We start from the raw sequence: 20,575 nt of genomic DNA, 5'->3' as shown, positions 1-20,575 counted from the left end.
ACTGATGAGGGTTCTCTTTCCCTCCGATATCACAAAAAAAAAACTGAAAAGGAAAAGCTGGACCAATAGAGGAATATAATTATTTACAGTGGTTATCTTTTAATAATGTTCTTTAATTTGATTAAGGGGAATTCACTTTTCTTTCTATTCAGCCTTCATAGAGTTTGGTAACTTGAGTGGAAAAAAGAGCAAAAAAAAAGCACAAATCCAGCTATTGACTTTCTAAATTAACCGAAGGTTGACCGACACACCAAATAAATGACATTTGCATTAGTGGTACTAACTTGGGGGGAAAAAAACAAACAAATACAAATGTATGACTGAAGGAAAAAGAAAACCCACTGAATTTGACCAAATGAGGTCAAGTTTTCACTCGTCAACACCTCCTGTCCTCCATCCTCACACTGGCTGCAAACCCAAGCTTCCTTCCTTTCTCGTCTTCATCGACCACATTATGTCACGGTACACTGGACCCGGCAGAGTAAACACTCCCGTGAGTGTTGAGCCATTACACCCAGTCAGACCTTGATCTGATGTTTGACAACCTCACGTGTCAACACCAGTGAAAGTGTTGACATTTAGACGGCTCCAGTGTAAACTGCCTGTCTGGCAGGTCCACACACGCCATTATCCAACGATGGGCCCGTCCAAACGAGCTCATTTATTGCCCCTGACTGCTTCTGCTGGCATGTAAACAAGACTTATGCGGCCTGGCAGATTTATACACGGTGGGGCACACGGTTGATTTCACACCTTTATGAATGATCACTTCCAATTCTGAAATATCCTTCATTACTTACCATGAAATTCCCCGCAAACATGTTTGTTTGTCGCAGGATGAAAAGCTACCATACAGCAGCAGGAGAAGAGTTCTCTTTTTTATTATTATTCATTACTTAACTAATGTTAATGTCATCAATTTGCATATTTGGTACTAATAGTCCAATGCCAGCAGGATACCATAATGCAAAGATAGAATATAATAGAGCCATACATCTTCTACACTACTTTTTCATTGATTTATACATTTATTTTGAATGTGTGTAGAACAAACAGATGTAACACATAACACTCCATAAGGGAGTGGGAAGAAGTATAAACCATTTGCTAAAGATTCTATATTTTCATTTCACTTAGTTCCTGTTCACCTCCACGTGTTGCTTTTAAACATAAAGTGAAGTTCTGCAGCTTGAAGCGATGAAGTGGAAAAGTCAACCTGAGATACTATAGGTTCATGGAGCCACGGAGATGAGGTCACAACCAAGGACAATGTTGAGAGGAAAATATACAGGAAATGCAGCCTGCCGTAATGTCACCCACCTTTCTCTCAGTTTGTCCACAGGAGGGTAGTGTTTGCTGATTTTGATGAAAAGTTGAGGCTCCACTCCATCACAGCTTTCTTCTTCAGCAGCTGTCATGATAATTTAAATCATAGTTTAATAAACATGCCCAGAAAGTATCATGTAGATAAATTAAAAAACAAAAATACTGTTCATTAAAGACACATTCAGATGTATTTACCTCAGTTAAATAATATCTGGCTTTTCATTGGTCAGTTGATAAATAAAATGCAGAGACAGTAGAGCGAGCGAACCACAACACATCATGGAGTGAGTTCAGTACTACTGGGAGACAGCAGCTCTGCAACAAGCATTAAGTGAAACTTCATTAATTGTGGTCAAATCTATGAAAACTGTGAGATAAAAACAATATAAGCTCAAGGACGCCTCAAAATGATTGATTGTACCATGTTGCGTAGGACTGATGTTATTTTAAATAACAGAATGTCAAAAAAATAAATTTCATTAATTTGTAACTGTTGATAAACTTCTATTTATTAAAGTTTGTTGGGGCTTTTTTCTAAACTGCTTAAAGTAGTAAACAAAACAAAATACTGAGCCCCGAGCTGAGATATTGGTCATGCTGCCATTAATTAGAAATTTAAAAACATCCATAATACAACAGCTATCGGACAATGTTTTTTTAATATAATTATTTCAATGTATTTGCCACTAGAAAGTTTCATTCAATTTAGCTTTAAGTTGAGTTTGTTGTCATTTTTGGTTGTAATTGTTTGCTTTTTTGTGTAGAGACAGACATTTTCATCCGATATATTCTGCACTAAAACAAACATTAAAACATTAAAGTTTAAAATGTTGCCCCTGAACTGAAACGTGTTTGACACCTCTGTGTTTATATAATGACTGGTTACAGTACTGACATGCTTTGTGTGGGCCACACGTCGCAAAAAAAAAAAAAACACACACACACTCTGATATGTGAGCTCAGGTGGCTTTTAGTGTGATAATGATTACGGGAAACAGAATAGTGGAATTAATTTGTGGGATGATAAACGATTACAAAAGCACTAAAAGGTCTCAGATCAAACATAGTGACAGGAACCTGCGTGTTGTTTTCACTCTCCTTGGCCGCAACTGAGTAACGGCGGCTGATCGCTGGGATGATAAGGGGAAGGGGAAATTCACCCACAGCAGAACAACATGAGTTGGCAGCCTTTTTTTGTTTTGTTTTTTTCACATTGAGTGAAGTCATTTCCTGTGGTGGAGATCATTAAATGTCATTTTTGCTCATTGAAATTGTGAGAAAGGGAAAAAAAAGGTGAGGTGAGAGTGGCTATATGTTGAGAGGAGAGGAGAGGAGAGGAGAGGAGAGGAGAGGAGGTACAACATAACATAGTATAGCCTAGCATAGCATAGCATAGCATAACATAACATAGCCTAGCATAGCACAGCATAGCATCACATCACATCACATAACAAAAGTGTTGCACAGCTGGGACAGTGACAGTAGGAAATGAACACAATAGAGGTAAAAAAAAAAAAGAGAGAGAGAAAAAAAGAAAAGAACAGAAACCCCATACTGTATTGATGGGGCTGCGTTCATTTACACCGTTGAGATTAAGATCTTGACAAACAACCTTGGTGACGTTGTCAAACTTTCAACGTTGGCGAAGTGTGAATTTAACTTCCCCTGTTTTCAGTCCAGACGTGAAGGAGGAACACGCAGCTCAATCTTCTGCTTCACCTACTTAAAAATGTGTGTGAAGCAACATGTAAATGTTTTTTTGTTTTGTTTTGTTGTTTTACGGTTTCAGTTTGACTAAGACTTCCCTCACCCTTCTCATTGAAAGTCTATAAACTTATCCAAAAAAGCGTTTCTGCCTTTCTCCACCAAGATGAGTTGAACTTCGAATATCTGGGACTTCTTTGGTGTAACTGTGTATTTTTGATATTACCAAGACAGGAAAGCTCATATGTGTAGCATGCTGGTGAAACTTCTCTGTTTCAACCTCTTTATACTCTGCTTTATGGTAGTTTTTAATGGTATTTTCTTTTTGTTGTTGCTGTTGTATTTTGTAGACATTAAGAAGCAATCCAGGAATAAAAGTTATGAAACACATAAATGACAAAATGCTGTTTCCACTGAATAAAAGGGTGAACATACACATCCCTTGTTTGTTTTTGATCTAAACTCAGGTTTGCAGGAACAGAAACGACTGGTTCAGGCCACCCTGGACCACTTTCTACTGAAGCTGCAATAGGTATAGACTGCTGGGAGACTCGCTCTCCATACAGGGATTTTTCACTATTACATGTCTTTAATATTCCTTCTGTGCTACAGTAGAGTATTAAATCATACTTTTTTTTTAAATAAATAAATACATATTATTGAGTTTAACTGCTATGCCGTCTGTTTTAACGGATTTTAAATGTTTCATTCTGAGAAATCAAAAATCTAAACAAACATTACAGCGTGTATGGACTATGGTGGTTTGTTCCAAAATTCAATATACTTAATATTATTTTAATATGAAAAACAAAGCTAGCATCTGTCGGTCTGATGCATATTGTGGAAAAAACGTGTGATGGAGTGATGATTAAACAATTATTTATTTTTTTATTTCAAGAGCTTTTAAAACTTTTCCCCGTGCACAGTCTCCTCTCAGAAGAAACGACTGCATAATCACTTCACACGATGAGAGAAAAAGAACAACTTATATTTTCCAGTGATCGTTTCATTTGCATCAAATTCTTTGAAAGTGCAGTGCATGTGAGTTTGCGGAGCAGAAAGTCACTCCCATGTTGAGTCACTGCAAACTAAAGAATCTCACGGGTAAATTAATTTCTCTTGCTTTTTTCAGTTTCCCCTCGATACATGACAGTAACTTTGCTGTATGATGGGGGGGGGGGGGGGATTAATAAAGAGTATATCTATTTCAGGAAAGCAGAAGTACGACCACGATGAGCTGTCTCTCCAACCGTTTCTCATCTGAAGTATGAAGTCCTCTCAACTGTGTCGAAGATCACACTTTGTGTGTAAAACCCCCAAGATTAACTCCTTCTTCAGTGTGCAGAGCTGCTCCTGGATCTGTGTGGGCGTGTGTGTGCCACGATAATACACCCATAATCACAGCGTGACTGTAAGACACACTGTAGTCTGAGAACATCTCAACCAGACATGGTTGGATTTCTGCCCGACTTTCTGGCTTTAAAATGTTCTGTACGGACAAGAAAGCCTCGTTTCTCATCATTGGTAAGTGACCCGAGTATCTCCTTCTTTAATTACATTTTTTTTTTTAATAATGCAAAATATTTATTGACGGTTATTTTTGTGAAATCACGTTTTTTTAAAGCACGTTTTCTTCTTTTTAGTTAATGTTTTAACTCCTGTTGCTCATATTCAAGGTCTAATGTTTGCGTATGGCGCGATGCTTTCTTCACAAGCCAAAGGACCTTCGGGTAGGTTCATTATATATTTCATCTTATCTATCGTTATATGTGACAAGATTCTGATGTTATACTTGAGTAGTTCCTCATAATGATTTAATGACCAAGGGCATTTACGTGAAATTAGTTTATTAAAGAAATAGAGTACACAGATAACAGACTGTATCTTCTAAAGAAATATATTTCAGGTTTCCTTTGTTAAAGTCATTTTCTAGTGTTTTGCCTAATTTGAACTGTGGGTGAAAAGACGACGGGCAAATTTAAAATAAACACAAAATAGACTTAAATATCAACTGTTTTTCCACAATATCTCTCATAAATCCTCCAAAATATTGAAATATATTGCAACATAATGCAAAGCTGAAGGTTGCCTTTTGCGACAGAAAGTCAGATGCTTCTTGTAAATGTGACACGCACGCCGTTTAAATATTTACTTTCACACCATGTTTGATGTTTCAGCCCGTTGCAGGTTCAAGATTTCCCGATTCGAGCACTGTGAGATTCACCCAGGTAAAGATACGACACTGAGTCATCTTCAGCTGAATCATAGGATGTAGAATCAGATCACAGAGGAGGAGGATTTCTCTCTCTCTCTCTCTTTCTCTCTCTCTGTCTCTCTCTCTGTCACTCTCTCTCAGCTGGAGTCCATGACTTGGACTGCTTCGGTAAATATAAATCACGTGGTTCCAAAACCTGCGTGTGGAAACCTGGAAACCACACGTCACAGAAGAACTACACCGTGGCCGTGCTGCAACAGTAAGGAATGACAGATTCCTTCTCAGCAACTTCATGGAAAAACATTAAAAAACTTTAAAAACAATTTTTTTTACAATAATTGCCTTTTTGTCCCCTTTCAGTGTCAGAAATCACTGCGTATTTCATGAAAACATTGAAGAATCCTCAAAAGAGGTCAAATTATATGAAGAACACAACGTGACCGTCGAGGTTTTTGACCACGGCGACGCTGCAAACTGCACAAAAGCGGTTTTCCGAGGTTCACCAAAGGACTTGTGTAGGTCCACAATACGGCAAAATGTAGGTTTTCCTTCGATATATGACCGCTTTAAACAAACGGGAACATCTTTTCTTTCTCTCTGCCTCAGTCCGATGTGGTCCTCCCAAAACGGCCTCCTTTAGCCGGCTGGCCGGGCGTCTACACGCGAACGCGAGTTGGCTGAAGGACGACGGAAAGGCCATTAAGAATTGCAACGTGAGATACAAAACGCCGGGCAGTCCGGCTTGGAGCGAGGTCAGTGTGGAGCGCCAAAGAATCTGCATTTCATTGTCAAACAAGTTCACTCATTCAGACACCGACAGGTTTCGGGAAATTTCAGACACTCGTGCCTCATGAGATAAAGAAATGGAAATCTGAAGACATTTTAATTAAAAGAAATATTACCTTTAAGCTCAATTTATTCCTTTTTAACGAGACTTCTTATTTAAATAACAATAAAAAAAACTGACATGCACCGATTTTCTAACTGTAAAATGGGATTTGATAAGATTTGATGGGATAAAGTGTAAAAATGCTTTATTATTTTTTTTAATATTTCATGTCTGTGTTGTTTCCAGTCTCCTGTGCGATCTGAAAACGGAAGCAGTTGCAGAGTGGACGCCCTGAACTCCTCGCTGGCCTATCTCGTACAAATCCAGTGTGTGACTAATAATAAATGCGCACAGTGCCCCTGGAGTGAAACCTACACTGTGCCGACAGGTTGGCCCGCTTTCCATTTGACTGCTTTAGAGCAGAAATAGTGACGGGAAGAGTATATTTGTGACAATTTGCCAAATATATTCGCCGAACAGAAGCTTACGTAAAGAGTTGCAATTTTGTGTTTTTACTTTAAGAGCTGACCACGCGGCCGGTCGTCGTCCAGCGTCGAGATGAAGACGTCGCGGGGAAAAAAGGCCGCCGGCTGATTTCTGTAACCTGGAAGGTAACGGTCAGATAGAGTGTTTCAGTGAGAAGCGGCGGTAACGGCGGAAAGTGAGTGCGTTGGTTCAGTTTCCCGGCAGAGAGCCGCACGACGGCTACCACGTGACGCTGTGGAAGGCCTCGGGAGAGACTCCAGGCGAGCGGACGACGACCCGTCAGCCTCGCGTCAGACTCGTCCTCTCCTACTCGTCTTATCTTCTCAACATCAGCGCCTTCAACAACGCCAGCGTCTCCCCCGCGGCGAGCCTCTCCATACCGCAGCGTGAAGAAGCGCCCGGTCAGCACTTCTGGAACCACTGACATTTTTAAAAATATATAATTTGCTATAAAACAGACTTAAATCTACATCCGCAGGCGTTGGGGACGGGAGGCTGAACTTGACGGTCCACCACAATAAATCTTTCACCGTCTTTTGGAAAGACGACCTCAACGAATCGTACGTCTGCTACTCCGTGGAGTGGAGGGAAAAAGGACAGAAGGCGGTGCACATGTCTTTTTATGAGAGTAAAAACTCCCGTACCCTTTCTCCTTTACCAGGTACGGATGCAATCACGTGCGCCTGGAATTCATCATAGGACGCTTTCTCACATTTCTATGGGATTGTTATCAAAAATGTAATGCTACAGTGACTCACTGCTGCCACCCAAGGGACAAAAGTGGCATTACATGAATTTCACATGGCGTAGCTTTAAACTTTCTTGCAAAAAAAAAAAAAAAAAAGTTGATTAAATTAGGTTGAACAAACATTTGGCCTTTACCTGCCTTTACCAAAACTCTGCTATCAAATATTGCTGCTACTACTGCCATCAAATATAAAATTGTCGTCTTTCTGTGTTAAACGACTTGTTGTTCTTTTGGTGTCCCAAGAGCCTCTGAAGCCGTACAGCAGGTACGGCGTCACTCTGCACACTCGGCCAAACAAGAACACCTGCAACATGGTGCACATCAACAACAGCGAGAGCACCTACGGCAGCACGCACTTTTATTCTCTGGAGGGATGTAAGTCAGAAACAAACCCTGGAGCACACATTTGCAACTCAATGTGTACTAATGATGCATTTTGTAATAATTATATACTTTTTTTTTATAATAATAACTTGTTCATGCAGGTGCTCTCCTTTTCTTTTGAACAAAAAGTAATAATTTGGGGCATTATGTCATAAATCATCAAAATTGATGCTTTAATGAGAAAAGCCATCGTACCATCAGAATAACATTACGAATTCCAGCTGAATTAGGATTTATTAAAAGAAAAAAAAAATCAACTAGTAGGATGTTTTATTGGTCAAGCCTAAATCAAATGTAACTCTATTCACTATAATGGAGAATTTGTCCACGAGCTACAAACAAAAGCAACACTGATTAATTAATACTGACACAAAAATTACGAAATTTTGCAAGACATAAACACATGCAACCTGCATTATGTTATGTAATTATTATATGTGATGCAAAGCATAAAAACACAAAAACAAACATAACATTATTACATATTGTACTATAATGATATAGTGCGACTCTGCACACCTGCATTCTGTAATAACTGTTGCAATATGTAACCAGTCATTACAGAATGCATTCAAGAATCTTTATTACAAAATGTAGCGTTATTACACAATGAGTTGAAAATGTATGACATCGTTACATAACGCAGTGCTATAGACCCGCTTCTGCTACACTACAGCTCGCGCTCGGAGCGTCTGGTCACATTCTGCCCGGGTATTCCCACAGCTCCCCTCGGGGCTCCCACTAACATCAGCACCTCCAACATCACGCTGGATTCAGCGGTGCTCCGATGGTCGCGCATCCCGGAGGAGGACATCCGAGGCTTCCTGCTGGGTTACATAATCCACTACACGGAGTACCACCGCAGGGGGACGGGCACGGAGAACAGTGAGCACCTCCGGCCTCCGCCTCCACACAGGAGGGTTAACAAACGCATACATGAAAGCTTTGCGGTTCGGGGGAAGCGGGGGGGGGGGGGGGGGGGGTACGTCCTAGAGAACACGGGGTCTGTTTATCATGTGCTTTGCCATCCTCTCCGCTTTTTGTAAAGGTTGGTTTAACTTTATTTCAGCTCGTTTGTCGATTGTTCTTTGATACCGAGCGACAATTCAGGGGCGGACTCCAGTAAAACGCCGCTTGTGTTCATTCGGACATCCGATTGTGACGTTTCCCCATTTCCAGTGGTCAATCAGGTCGAGGGTCAAAGGATACGAGTTTGGAGTAAATTACCTGCTGGAAAGGTTTTACATCTCTCGGTTGGCTTGAATGTGGCACAGAGTGATCGCAGATGGAAGAAGTAGAATGGGACAGGGATGCCTGGGCTTCTCTCCTCTCCATATCGCCATGGAAACCCCGTACAGACTAGGAAGAAAGAAGAGGGACGGATGGAAACCCTTGTGGATAAATTGAATGACCGACAGATTATTTTCAATTGGATTCATCTCAGTGAGTGCAATCTGTGAATGGCTGAAGAGTGTCCCACTTTCTATCCAGACGTGACGGTGGATCCGGCGCGGAGCGGCTTTGAACTGGCGGATCTGAAAAGCGGCACGGCTTACCAAGTCCAGATGTCGGGCTTCACCTCGGCGGGAGCGGGAATTCGAAGCCCTGCCAGCTTCTTCAAGACCAAACACAAAGGTTAGTACACTCGAATGAAACGAATCAACGAGCGCAAATATCCGATGCTAGAAAGGTTTGCGTCTACGTGCCGTCACAGGGAGGTTTGACCTCGGACTCATCGGAGGCGTTGTGGTCGTGGGCTTGGTGCTGATCTGCGGCTCGCCTGTAATCAAAAGGTAAAATCACTCACACGTACAACAAGCGTTCAGAATCCGATAAGCTTAAATCTACTCCCAATCGACGTATTTTCTTTTTTCTAGGCTAAAAGTCGTCCTGTGGCCGAGCATACCGAACCCCAGGAAAAGCGACACAATGCAGAGGATAGACGGCGCAGACGAGCTGGTGAGTCTTTCGAACGTCGCAAACACGAGTTTGTGATTGTAGGAAATTGAAGTGCTCAGGAAATATGTCGCTCAGGAACCCATGGAAGCGATCGACATTCTGACCGTGGAGGAATGGGATTTCAAAAGCCTTCACGTACTCGAGACAGAAGCAGCCGACGTCCAGCCGTCTGCGTCGGAGCCTCCGTATCTGTCGGTGGACGACGAAGACTGGCCGGGAAGATCGTCCGGCTGGGCGGAGGAGGGGACGGACAACGCAAGAATCTCATCGAGCGATCCCGACGTATCCCTCGATGCAGAACAAGCAAGCGTCCAAGCTTCTGCTTTTGTCTGTACTGGAGGATATACAACGGTGGAAATGTTCCAGCGAGGCGTTACTGCAGCCGTTACTCCAGATGTGGAGAGAAACTCACCGGAGCCGGACTTGAACCAGGTGAAACCTGGACTGGACTACGTGAGGCAATTCAGTAACGGCCCGGCCTGGGAGGGGCGAGCTGGACTGTACGAAACATGAAGCAAAAAGAAAGTCAACAAACGGTACTTGAGGATTTCTGGCGGCCATTTTTACTGGTTCATGTGCCAATCACTCTGATTATTGTTGAATGAACCTTTTCCTTTTTCATTATCTGTTCATCAATTGTGATGCAATCTCCAGGGTTATTGCTTTTTTTGCATGAAATGGCAAAACATTTTTTTTTACAAATATGCAACTCATGCTTTGATAATAAACTGTTTTGCAGACTTTTGTGGTAGATTTTGAAATCACGACAGTCTCATTTATTCCTGTAATAATATGACATCAATTTTTCAATTTTAGTCGGTAATATTACAAAATAACAAGCTTTTTACCGAGCATTCTACCTTTGTGGAATTTTTCCTACATCAACATCAAGATTTCAGTTAAAATGGCCAAACTTGAGATTTCAGAGCAGCTACAGTTTTATTTGACTTCAAATTTCAACATAAACAAAGATCAGAGGCAACTTCCAACTTCTGGTGCACGTAACGCACAATAAATACACAGTAGAGTGCCGGCAGTCCGCTATTGGAAGTTCAGGATTATTGAAAATGAAAGAATTCTCCTATCTAATAACTGGTACGAATCCAGATTTTCAGTGGACCCAGTACGGAGCTCTGTGGCACACCAAATTCCACTATGAACTGCAAACCAACAGCATTTATGCAAAACTATTGAATGAGAAAGTATCTTTATTATTTTTGGAAACATACCTTTGACGGAAAGTGTTGTAGATGGACACGCACGCACACACACACAAAGCTGCCAGTCTCAGTGAAGCAAACCACCAAAAGAGGTTTCAACCATCAATACTTGTAGTGGGATACACCATTAAAAAAATAAAACAAAAACAAAAAAAATCTTCACGTGCTTTCAGTTGTCAGAAATGCTTTTTCCAACTAAATGTTACCACAAACTCACAATTCCAAACTGATGTATATATATATTTTTTTCATTAACCAGGTTTGTAAAAGCCATGAAGAATGGGATTTGGCAAAGAGAGCCATAAAATCTTTTTTTTATTTTTTTTAAGAAAACATATTTAAATAGAAATCAAACCTTGATTTGCCTTATCGGCTATTTTTATTTACCAAAGACAGACAACACTCTAATAGAACATCTCGTTAGTCATCCTGAACTTTTTTTTTTTTTTTCTTAATAGAATATTCTGTACAATCTTAGTCTAGGCACTTTTTGACCTTTCTGTGCTTACCATGCAGTTTCTTGACCTGTGACATTTTGTTTCCTGTAATTGGGGAAACTCTTCTTTGTCACACTTTCTCCAATTAGTGACGGAAAACAATTTGCACGCTGTCTTTTCTCTTTACAGTAGTGGCCTGCATTGTTTAAACAGATCAAAGTTTAGGTCACATCATTACAATGGGAACATGAAACATTGTGTTGCAACATCTAGTGGGGGGGGGGGGGTATTTGTATTTGAAAATAAATATGCGTACAGTCAGATTTCTTTTTTTTGTTAAACGGCAAGAATATATTATTCTGCTTTCTTCTAATTACAGATCTTGAAGGTGTAGAAGCAGTGGTGAGTTGTTCTGGCGGTGAGGTTTGGTGTAAAACCTGGAAGAAAGAGACACTTGACAGATAGTTCGACTTCCTTTTGCAGAAAGGGCAACCAAGCAACCGTTTCCTTTTTTAATATATATCTATATATATATATTTTTTTTTTTACATCGATACGGTACAGACTGAGCTCGGTGCTCTTCCTCAAACATATCTTATAATATGCGCTCTGCTGATGTTCCTCTCTATCAGCAAACAAACTGAAAACGGGAAGTTTGGGTCACAAGTGCACCGAGGAAAACAAAGACGACACTCAAAACGAGGCCTCAGGCAGCGAGACGTTTTGATCGTTACCTGCAGTTCGTCTGAACACAACACCTTCGGCGTTTCATTTACCCTCTGTGGAAACGTGCAGCATTAAGTCTCTGTAATTTGACACCAGCTTCGCCAGTCACAAATGTGCGACGGGCCGAGTTAAGTGCAGTCGGGCCTGCAGCTTCTTCTCCCAAAAGCAATTACTTTTTCCTCTCCATTGTCATGTGGGACATTTATTGTTTGTTCTGAATATCCGCACGGCATAACGTGATTGGCTGAAAACGATTGCAAAGTTCCCTTTAACCCTTTCACCGCCAAAATGGACGACATTTCAGTTTTATGGCTGTACAAGTGTAAAAAGTCGCCCATATTACAAATGCGTGACATGCTGGTGAATTACCGGGTTGTGAGACGTACACGGGCCAAAGTGAAAGGGTTAAAAGTGTCCTGCAGGGCGACACAGCTTCTCCTCCACGAGAGGGTCTTATTTTTCCAAAGCACTGACAAATACATCCAAGTTGAGTTGCAGATTTCTTAAGTCGCAGCCAGATATTTCGATTGTTCGGCGTGACATTTTTGCGACAGAAATGTGCAAAAACTTCAAATCTGAGTAACTGTTAGGCCTTTTACTGATTGTGTTGTTTGCTATTTGCTTCCTTTTTATACATTTAAAAATCGTATGTAGCTGCTACATCGTAATAAAAGCATATCCTCAACTTTTAAAAATTTTCAGAGACAGTAACTGAAAGTTGTTTTCTTTTCCCCTTATTGCGAAGGGAATATCACCACATATTGGTAGATTTAGTGTGAAGACGAGCTTTGTTTTCGGCTGAGAAGATTATCTGGGATAACTACTGATACTCCTGGAGGCTGTTTCAGTTTCAGTTTGGTTGTATCACGCTTGAAAAGCTGGTGTTGCTTCGGCTGTGCTGGGTGTTCACTTGCCCTTCAGGCCGAATCGTAAAAAAAAAACCAAAAAAAAAAAACCGAGCCGAGACTCAACGATCCACGGGGAGGAAAACAAGGACAAGACGGAGATGAGGGAAAACGGTGCCGCTGTCAGTGGTTATTCAAAGTCTTTGCACGCAGCTAGGTGTGTTTAAAAATCCTCGGTATTTAATGTCCATGGTGGTGCAACAACAAGTGTTCAATTTGAATCCACGTACACCGCCGCCTCCCCGTCCTCCTCGTGGGGACTCGTGTAGCTGCCGTTGTGCTGAAAACAGAACGTCATCTCCTCGCTCGGCGTCGCCGAGTCTTCCCTGTCACTTTCGTATTCTTCCTCCTTCTCCGCCGGCTCAAAGTCCACTTGCATCTGAAATAAACCCAGAGCAGCCACACGTGGTCAGACGACGACGTGATACACCAGAGGGGTTAAAAAAAATTGTTAATTTTGCAAAAATCTTTCTTTGATCCGCCTCGTTTTGGCATTTTGTGAGAAGCTGACACAGAAACTGTCAGAGATTTGATTAAGATAAGATTCCAATCGAGTCTGTCGTCATATATATGAGCCTGTAAGTCAAATAAAACGCCGCAAACAAATACAAAATATCAAAGTCAAATCTTCCCACAAACCAACAGAGGTTGAATTATTTTCATTTCACCGGCTGCACTTCTGCAGTGATTCAACACACATTAAATCCACTGAGAGTCTGTGTGAGAAAATGAGATTTCTTTTTTTTTTTTAAAGGTTTGTGTGCATCACTTCAAAAAGAGCTGCAAACCTGAAGTACGCGACAACACTGTGGGGGATCGCTGCTTTCATCTGGCTGGTATCTTTTTAGAAGATCTGTACAGTCAATTCTGAGAAGTGCTTGTGTTTGGAGCGTCAAGGCTGAAGTACGGTTGCTCAGGAGTCGGGTGAGGACAGGGAGCAGGTGACATGCACAGACTATGACTGCAGTTCATTTGATGTTAATTGAAGTGTGTTTTACCTTCGGCGGCTTGGCTTTGCTCTTGATCCTCTCCTGGTCTTTGCGGCTCCTCCTCCTGGATGTGGAGCACTCCCGCCGGTCCCTGCTGCGCTCCCTCCTCTTCTCCCTCCTAACCCTGGAGTGAATCATCATGCCGGCGTTAATCTCGGTGTTTAAAGACCCCCCCCCCCCGGAGATCACGACAGTGACAAGAGGTGAAGGATTTACCTTCTTGGCGAGGGCGATCGTGGTTTCCTTCGAGGGCTCCTGGACCGCTCCTTACTCCTCCTCCTGTGGCCCCTGACATGAACACAGCAACTAAGTGAAGCCATTAACTAACTAATGAGGAAAATCTATGAATAGATGCTAGAAAATAAGATATATTGTGACAAAACGAAGATATCATCATTTATTTTTCTCCCTGGATGTCAGAACTATGAAGACCCCTGCTGGCCAATACAGACATGACATGTTGATTTGACTAAAAATGATGGACTCTGGAAGTACAGTTAGTTCAGCCATTAAGTGATGTCTTGGTTGTTTTGCTCAATTATTCCCTAAACATAAAGCTTAACAAGGCATATAAGCAGCTGAGGTGAGAGCATCAAGAAAATATTTACGTGTTATTAACCCTGGGTGATTTAAAAATAAAACAGGCAAAAACCCTCCCATAGTGAAAAGACAGCCTAAGAGCTCTTTGGTCACGCCTCACCTGGACCGACTCTGGCTGCGCCTCCGTTCCCTGGAGCGAGAGCGCCTCCTGTGACTGCTGCGGGAAGTGTGGGAGTTGCCCACCGGCCACGGCTTCTGTGACGGCTTGCTGAAACAGGAAACAACAAACCGAATCCGTCGCAAGGCTGAAGACGGCGACCGCGAATAAAATCCAAACAAGGAATAGAATGAATCGGTCACCTGTGTCTGGAGCGGGGGTTTTTCCTGCGCGTTTTGGAGTGTGAGCGGGACCGTCGGGGCCGCTTCGACCGGCTGGAGGAGCGCCGCCTGGTGTCCGCTGAGCGTCACGCACACAACCACAAGTCACAAAGAGAGGAATTTGTAATGTTTGAGTGATTCTCTTCCGTCCCACAATACAGCTTCATGACAGAGAGGGACACTGTTTTAGACTTGCCGGAGCCCCCTGGTGTGAAAAACTTTTAGCCTCACCTGGTTCGATGGCAGCAGCAATGGTGGACTGGGCTTCCCTCACCCGCTTCATCACGCTCTCCAGCTCCTTAGCGGCGGCCTGGGGCGTCATCTCCGGAGGCTTGACGATCGCATTGTTGGAATGATTTACTCTGAGGGACACGAAACAATTAAACTTACAGCAAAAACTCCAGTTGCGAATGTCGGCACGATCTGTGACCGACCGAACGAAGACGTACTTGAGGGGCCGGTCTCCAAACATGACTCCGTTGAAGGTCAGCGCTCTGGCCACGGAGTCCTGATCCACAAACTCCACGAAGGCGAACCGCGTCGGCTGCGTCTCGTCTCCGGCCATCCGCACAAACTTCACGTCGCCCACCTGGCGGAAGAACTCCAGCAGTTGCTCGGCAGTGGTCGTCTGCACGAACAAGAGGAGAAACCGGGAATCCTCGGCAGGTAAACAATCAGACTCAATTCCATCCCGCCAAAAGAAGCCAACCGTTAAAGTGGTCGAGTTTGTATTTTCATGACAGGAAACAGACTAATGAAACACAATCCTTGATAAACAATGCTTGCACGGGTGTGACTTTTAGTTTTGGATGCATGTACAAAATTAAGCAGTTACACCAGTGCATTTATAACATTTAACGAAGCCTTTCAGTGCATATTACACTGAATATATCACAAAACTTCTATGAATTTCCTGGCATTCAATCTTCAAAACTCTGCAGTTTTAGTAGTAGTAGTAGTAGTAGTATTAGTACTTGTGGCCGCCACAGGCAGGATCAGGCCTGGAAGAGTTTGCCTCAACCTGAACAAACAGGTTGAGGTAGGAATGGGGTAGTTCCCGCATCATATTCAACACGGGCTTATCTCTTGGTTACCTGCGAGTTCAAGTTGCCGACGTAAACCGTCCGCCTGATCTCGTCGATCTTTGAGGGGTCGACGTTCCCGATGAGGGGCGGCTGGGAGAGAGCTGAAGCTGGGGGTTCCAGAGGAGTCGAGAGCCGATTCACCAGGGGAAGGTTGAGCTGCAGGTGGGAGGAAAAGCACGACATACTTTAATACCATTTTTATATATGTGTGTGTGTTTTTTAAAGCCCTTATAGCTAAAAGTACTTTTTGATATAAAGGATGAAAATAAGACAAAATGTTGATTTCAGAATCATTTTGTGGAAAGTTCCAAAAGCCGCTACAGAGTGAGGACTCAGAAGCACAATGTGCATAGAGATGCATACATGCATCCATGTGTGCAGGTATGCTTGTGGAATAACGTCAAAAGACCATCTCGATAAGAGTTGCACTTGAAGCGCAGGTGTACAAGGGGGGGTTGGAGGAGAACGCCGGGCTGCTGACTCACATTCTGCAGAGGAGCTGGGGGAGGAATTGGAAGCAATCCCCCTCCAGGAACCAGACTGGGTGCCGGGGTGGCCGGTGCCAACAGAGACAGAGCCTTGGACTCCTCCGGGATCTTCCCTGCAGGGCAGAGGCTGATATTAGTGAAGGCAAGAGCAGGACTCGTGTGTCTGTCTCCTCTATGTCTGCACAATTAGCCCACTGTATTCTAGAGAGAAAAGAGAGCATACGCCTCCCCGTACAGCCTACAAGTCTTCTACTGTCTACTCAAGGCATACTGGAGACCGAGCATCCTCTACTTTGCTTGTCTTTAGCAATCTGAATCATTATTTTTGAAAAAAAAAATTTTAATAAAAAAAAAAAAAAAATCTACTTTTTCTTAAAGAAAAACAAAACAAAAATGTATTTTGTCCTTGGTCTCTTTTCACAGATCAGAGAAAGAAAAAGAAAGAACACAATGCAGAGAATGAGTCAACACTTTGATGTATGGGTCACCTGTACTGGAAACATATTGGTCATGAACCATACGATATCAAGCATGGGCGCTTTCCCGTGGGGAGGGGAGGGGGGTTTCGATCGTTTCGCAGTGTTGGAAAGGTGTGCAACACAAGACAACCCCAATGGCTGCATCACTAATAGCACACAGGACATCAGATACAGAAAAGAACAACAATTTAGGAACTGCAGGAAAGGTTAGCCAAAAACTTCAGCTATCAAATTATAAAAAAAATAAATAAAAAAAAAAGTTTGCTTGTTCCAGCCAGTTCCTTCTGCAGAGAGATGGGAGACAAAAACAGCTACAACAGGGATCTGAGCAAGGACTAGCATTTCCTCAAAGATTTCCTTCCAATGTCAAAACAAAAGCATTAATGCATGGAGAGAAAAATGCAGCTAATCTTCATAACTACTGAACAGGATTAATGTGTGTGTGGTGAGCGGGAGGGAGGGGGGGGGGGGTACTCTACAAAATACTTTCTACTACACTCTGGGTAAAAGATGTTAAACTGAGTCTCACTTTTTTTTTTTTTCCTCTCTCTTTCATTTGCAATCACTAGCCTCTCGCTACGTCACACAGGTGTAGGAGAGAAAGAGGGTAAAAAGTGTTAGCGGTGCTCCTACAGTGATACACATCCCCACCGGTATGCCGTAGCAACCTGGACAGAACCCAACCACACACAAGCTGCAGCTGTAGCAGAGAGAGAGAGGAGGAGGGAGGAGGGGGGGAGTTTGGGGACGGGGAGGTTGGACAATAATCAAAAAAAAAATTATAAATAAATAAATAAATAAATAAATAAAAACACAACGCTAAAGAGATAAGCAGATAACTGCATTTCTTTTTCCTAAGATAAGAGACAGTAGAGAGTGGACAACATGGGAAAGTATGAAAGGAAACAAACCAAAATGAAAAGAAGAAAAAAAAAAAAAAAAAAAAAAAAAAAAAGAGACAAGGTGTCCATCTTGGAAGGTTCAGCGGGCTATTCTCCTGGTCACATCCCCCCCTTGAAGGCTGCGTTGGCCCGATCGGGGATAGTGGCTTGGAAAACAATGCCTGACTCAGGCTAGTGTAGTGTAACGGCTGGGCCAGTCTAGTCATCTGATATGCACACATAATCACACAGAAAAAACATACAAAACCAAATTAATAAACTCAGTAGCCAACCAGCACCAAGTCACGTGGACAAAAAGCATCAAGTTAGAGGTGACATCATTTATTTTTGTCTCGACTGTAACACAACAGTGGCACCGGAAAAAAAAAAAAAATTTTAATTGAGAGAAGGATGGTAATCTTTAAAAAGAAAAGGAGCACCCAAAAAAAAAAAAAATGAATCAAAAGACAGAAAAGTGGATTACGTTAGCTTTGTTGCCGTGGATTTTTACTCTGTACAAACCCAGTTTCCAGAAAATTTGGGACACCGTGCAGAATGTAGACAGAAACAGAAAGCCATGCAAATGACTTAAATCATGAATTAAGACAAGAAATCAGATATTAAACTTTTTCCAAAAATTAAGAGATTTACTTACCAAGTGGATCTTCTAAAAACAAAAGCATTGAGACGTAAATAAACACATTTTAATTGATTTTTCTTTTTCTCTATTTGGTGTTTCCATCTTTGCCTCTGCTCCGATTTCATGTGAGGACTTAATATCTAAACAGCTGGGAAACGTAGACTGAAATCATTTTAACAAGAATTCCCAAAATTCTACCGTTGGCAGATAAAAAGTGAACTGTGTTCACATACAGGAGCTCGTGCAGTGATTTTCACACCAGTGTTGTGTCTTTTAAATCAAGGCTGCAGCCAACCCAAATCAAAAATAAGCATGACCTCTGAAAACATTTTTGTTCATTTTTAGTTAAGTTTACGTGCTGCATCTGGTAAAATCTCCAAGTGCTTCACAATTTTACGATGGGATATAGTATTGTTGCACAAACAAACCAAAGGTTGTGTCGTTTAAACCACCCATTAGTTACCATAATGGGCATTACGTGCAATAAGCTCAGGTATATTTCACACCGCTTCTGGTACCGGTACATAAAACCTTACAACAGCTCAGCATGGAGCGGCTTCTCAGCAACGAGCTGGTTCAGGAGCAGTCTGCGGTGAAAACAGGCTGCTTTGTATTAATAAACTTGAGACTACAGTCCAATATCACACCTTTTTTTTTTTTTTGACACTGAGCTCTGATTGCTAGATTTAATCGTAGTATACAGTTGCATGTCATAAGCACAACAGTGTTGGCTTATGTCATGTTTATATATGATGTGACCAAGTTGTAGCATTTATAAGAGAATTAATGCTGATCCCGGAGGGAACACAGAACAATATCTTACGATTCTTAGAATCATATTTGGCTCATCTGACAAAAAAAACAACAAAAAACGTTCTGGTATTAAAAAAAATATACATATAGAATCTCACATTCGATTCAAGCCTACATATATTCTGTGTGATGACTTGTCTTTGCTCCATTTGCATGGCTATACGTTTTAAAAGACATGCACCTGAAGGTGTCTTCCATTTTCTGGAACTGGGGTTGTCAATTCAAACATAAATCCTTGGCTTACAGTACCATGCATTTCAGCTTCTTTTAAAAAAAACAAACAACACACACATTCACCCTGTGACCAAGAGATATCAAAACAGAAATATTTGCTGGCTAGTGTTATAATTAGCTCCCTGCAATACAACCCCATCACCTGTGAGTCAAATATAGAATAACAGTTGCAGCTGCAAAAACCCTAAATTAAGCGTAAAAACACAAAAGAATTTCGTGGAAATCCACTGACACATTTCATTAAAAGTGTTTCGAGGATAAATGATGCACTCACCTTCTGCACATGGCACAACTATCAGAGCTCTGTCAATAAACACAGTGTTGGTAAGATGTTGCGCCACACCAACACTGGAAGGCTCTCGGTACTTTATGTAACACACTTTAGACGAAAAAGACAGAGCGGCATTGCTGCAGGAGGAAGGGAAAAAAAAAAGGTTAATTATCCGTTTACACCTGTGACTTCTCGATTTTGAAAAAAAAAAAAAAAAAAAGGCCGCAGGTCCGCGGTGTTTCCTGACTACTATTGCCGGGCGCGGGTCACTCTTACTCGGGCGGGTATAGCCGCAGCTCCTCGATGTCTCCCAGGAAACCGAACAGAGTACGCATCTGCTCGCTGGTCACGGCCGAGGAGAGATTGGTTACCTGGACGACGGCGGTGCCCGGAATCCCACTCATAGTGCACCGGGTAAATACAGTGTGGGTATTTACAATGTTTTATGTTATTTTAAATAAAATAAGAGCAGAAACAGCGTACACAGAGGCGACACGGTCTTCTTCTGGTTTTCTCACAGGGACCGACAGCTGACTCATAGGTGCTCTACCGCCCCCAGCAGGCTGGGATAGGCATTACAACAGACACTTTGGGCAATATAAGCGTTTACACTTTTAAATATGTAGTCGTTTGTTCTGTTTTTACAGACAATGTAGATTAAACATTTGCTGCAACCTGATGTTGCCAGCTAGATTGCTGGTTCAGAAGTTAATGTGAGTGTCAGATCAGATAACATATGATTGTCTGTGATTGGAAAGTTTAGGTTAATAACTCTTCATATTTAGAATATTCAGCCATATTTTTTTACAGTTTGCATAAGAAGGAATCCCAGTGAAGC

At 42.0% G+C, this 20,575-nt stretch overlaps 2 protein-coding genes across 5 annotated transcripts; one reads left to right on the top strand and one right to left on the bottom strand.

The window, feature by feature from the left end:
- Window positions 1-4,729: 4,729 nt before the first annotated feature.
- LOC308140200 (interleukin-31 receptor subunit alpha) lies at window positions 4,730-10,300 on the top strand (the record flags this gene model as incomplete). Its single annotated transcript, XM_080509885.1, has 14 exons — window positions 4,730-4,760; window positions 5,387-5,504; window positions 5,606-5,760; window positions 5,852-5,997; window positions 6,321-6,462; window positions 6,597-6,685; window positions 6,754-6,961; window positions 7,039-7,221; window positions 7,552-7,683; window positions 8,416-8,577; window positions 9,184-9,327; window positions 9,407-9,485; window positions 9,570-9,651; window positions 9,727-10,300. 14 exons carry the CDS (start codon window positions 4,730-4,732, stop codon window positions 10,162-10,164), a joined length of 2,109 nt encoding a protein of 702 aa, XP_080366011.1. The 3' UTR covers window positions 10,165-10,300.
- A 495-nt stretch (window positions 10,301-10,795) lies between these two features.
- Window positions 10,796-20,240, bottom strand: srek1 (splicing regulatory glutamine/lysine-rich protein 1). Of its 4 annotated transcripts, none has more exons than XM_080510522.1 (11): window positions 20,014-20,240; window positions 19,741-19,874; window positions 16,417-16,532; window positions 15,942-16,087; window positions 15,296-15,484; window positions 15,078-15,208; window positions 14,829-14,925; window positions 14,629-14,736; window positions 14,145-14,216; window positions 13,938-14,052; window positions 10,796-13,318 (listed from the first exon to the last, which is right to left on the bottom strand). In XM_080510522.1, the coding sequence occupies exons 1-11, from the start codon at window positions 20,139-20,141 to the stop codon at window positions 13,151-13,153; spliced, it is 1,404 nt and encodes a 467-aa protein (XP_080366648.1). In that variant the 5' UTR covers window positions 20,142-20,240; the 3' UTR covers window positions 10,796-13,150. The 4 variants fall into 4 exon arrangements, with proteins under 4 accessions (XP_080366648.1, XP_080366649.1, XP_080366651.1 ...); XM_080510523.1 differs by having other exon boundaries at window positions 10,797-13,318; window positions 15,296-15,474; window positions 15,941-16,087; XM_080510525.1 differs by lacking the exons at window positions 19,741-19,874; window positions 20,014-20,240 and adding an exon at window positions 16,908-17,774 and having other exon boundaries at window positions 10,798-13,318; window positions 15,296-15,474; window positions 15,941-16,087.
- Window positions 20,241-20,575: the final 335 nt, after the last annotated feature.

The sequence above is a fragment of the Blennius ocellaris genome (assembly GCF_963422515.1).
Source record: "Blennius ocellaris genome assembly, chromosome: 15".
NCBI lineage: Eukaryota > Metazoa > Chordata > Actinopteri > Blenniiformes > Blenniidae > Blennius > Blennius ocellaris.
Note: the sequence above shows the minus strand (reverse complement) of the source record. Positions and strands in the feature narration are given on the sequence as shown.

Coding starts and splice junctions, on each gene's coding strand:
- srek1 (XM_080510522.1), bottom strand. CDS start 20,141: ATGAGTGGGATTCCGGGCACCGCCGTCGTCCAGGTAACCAATCTCTCC. Junction 16,533..19,740: donor AGTTGTGCCATGTGCAGAAG/GTGAGTGCATCA, acceptor TCTGCCCTGCAG/GGAAGATCCCGGAGGAGTCC. Junction 14,926..15,077: donor TGCTGCTGCCATCGAACCAG/GTGAGGCTAAAA, acceptor CGTGACGCTCAG/CGGACACCAGGCGGCGCTCC.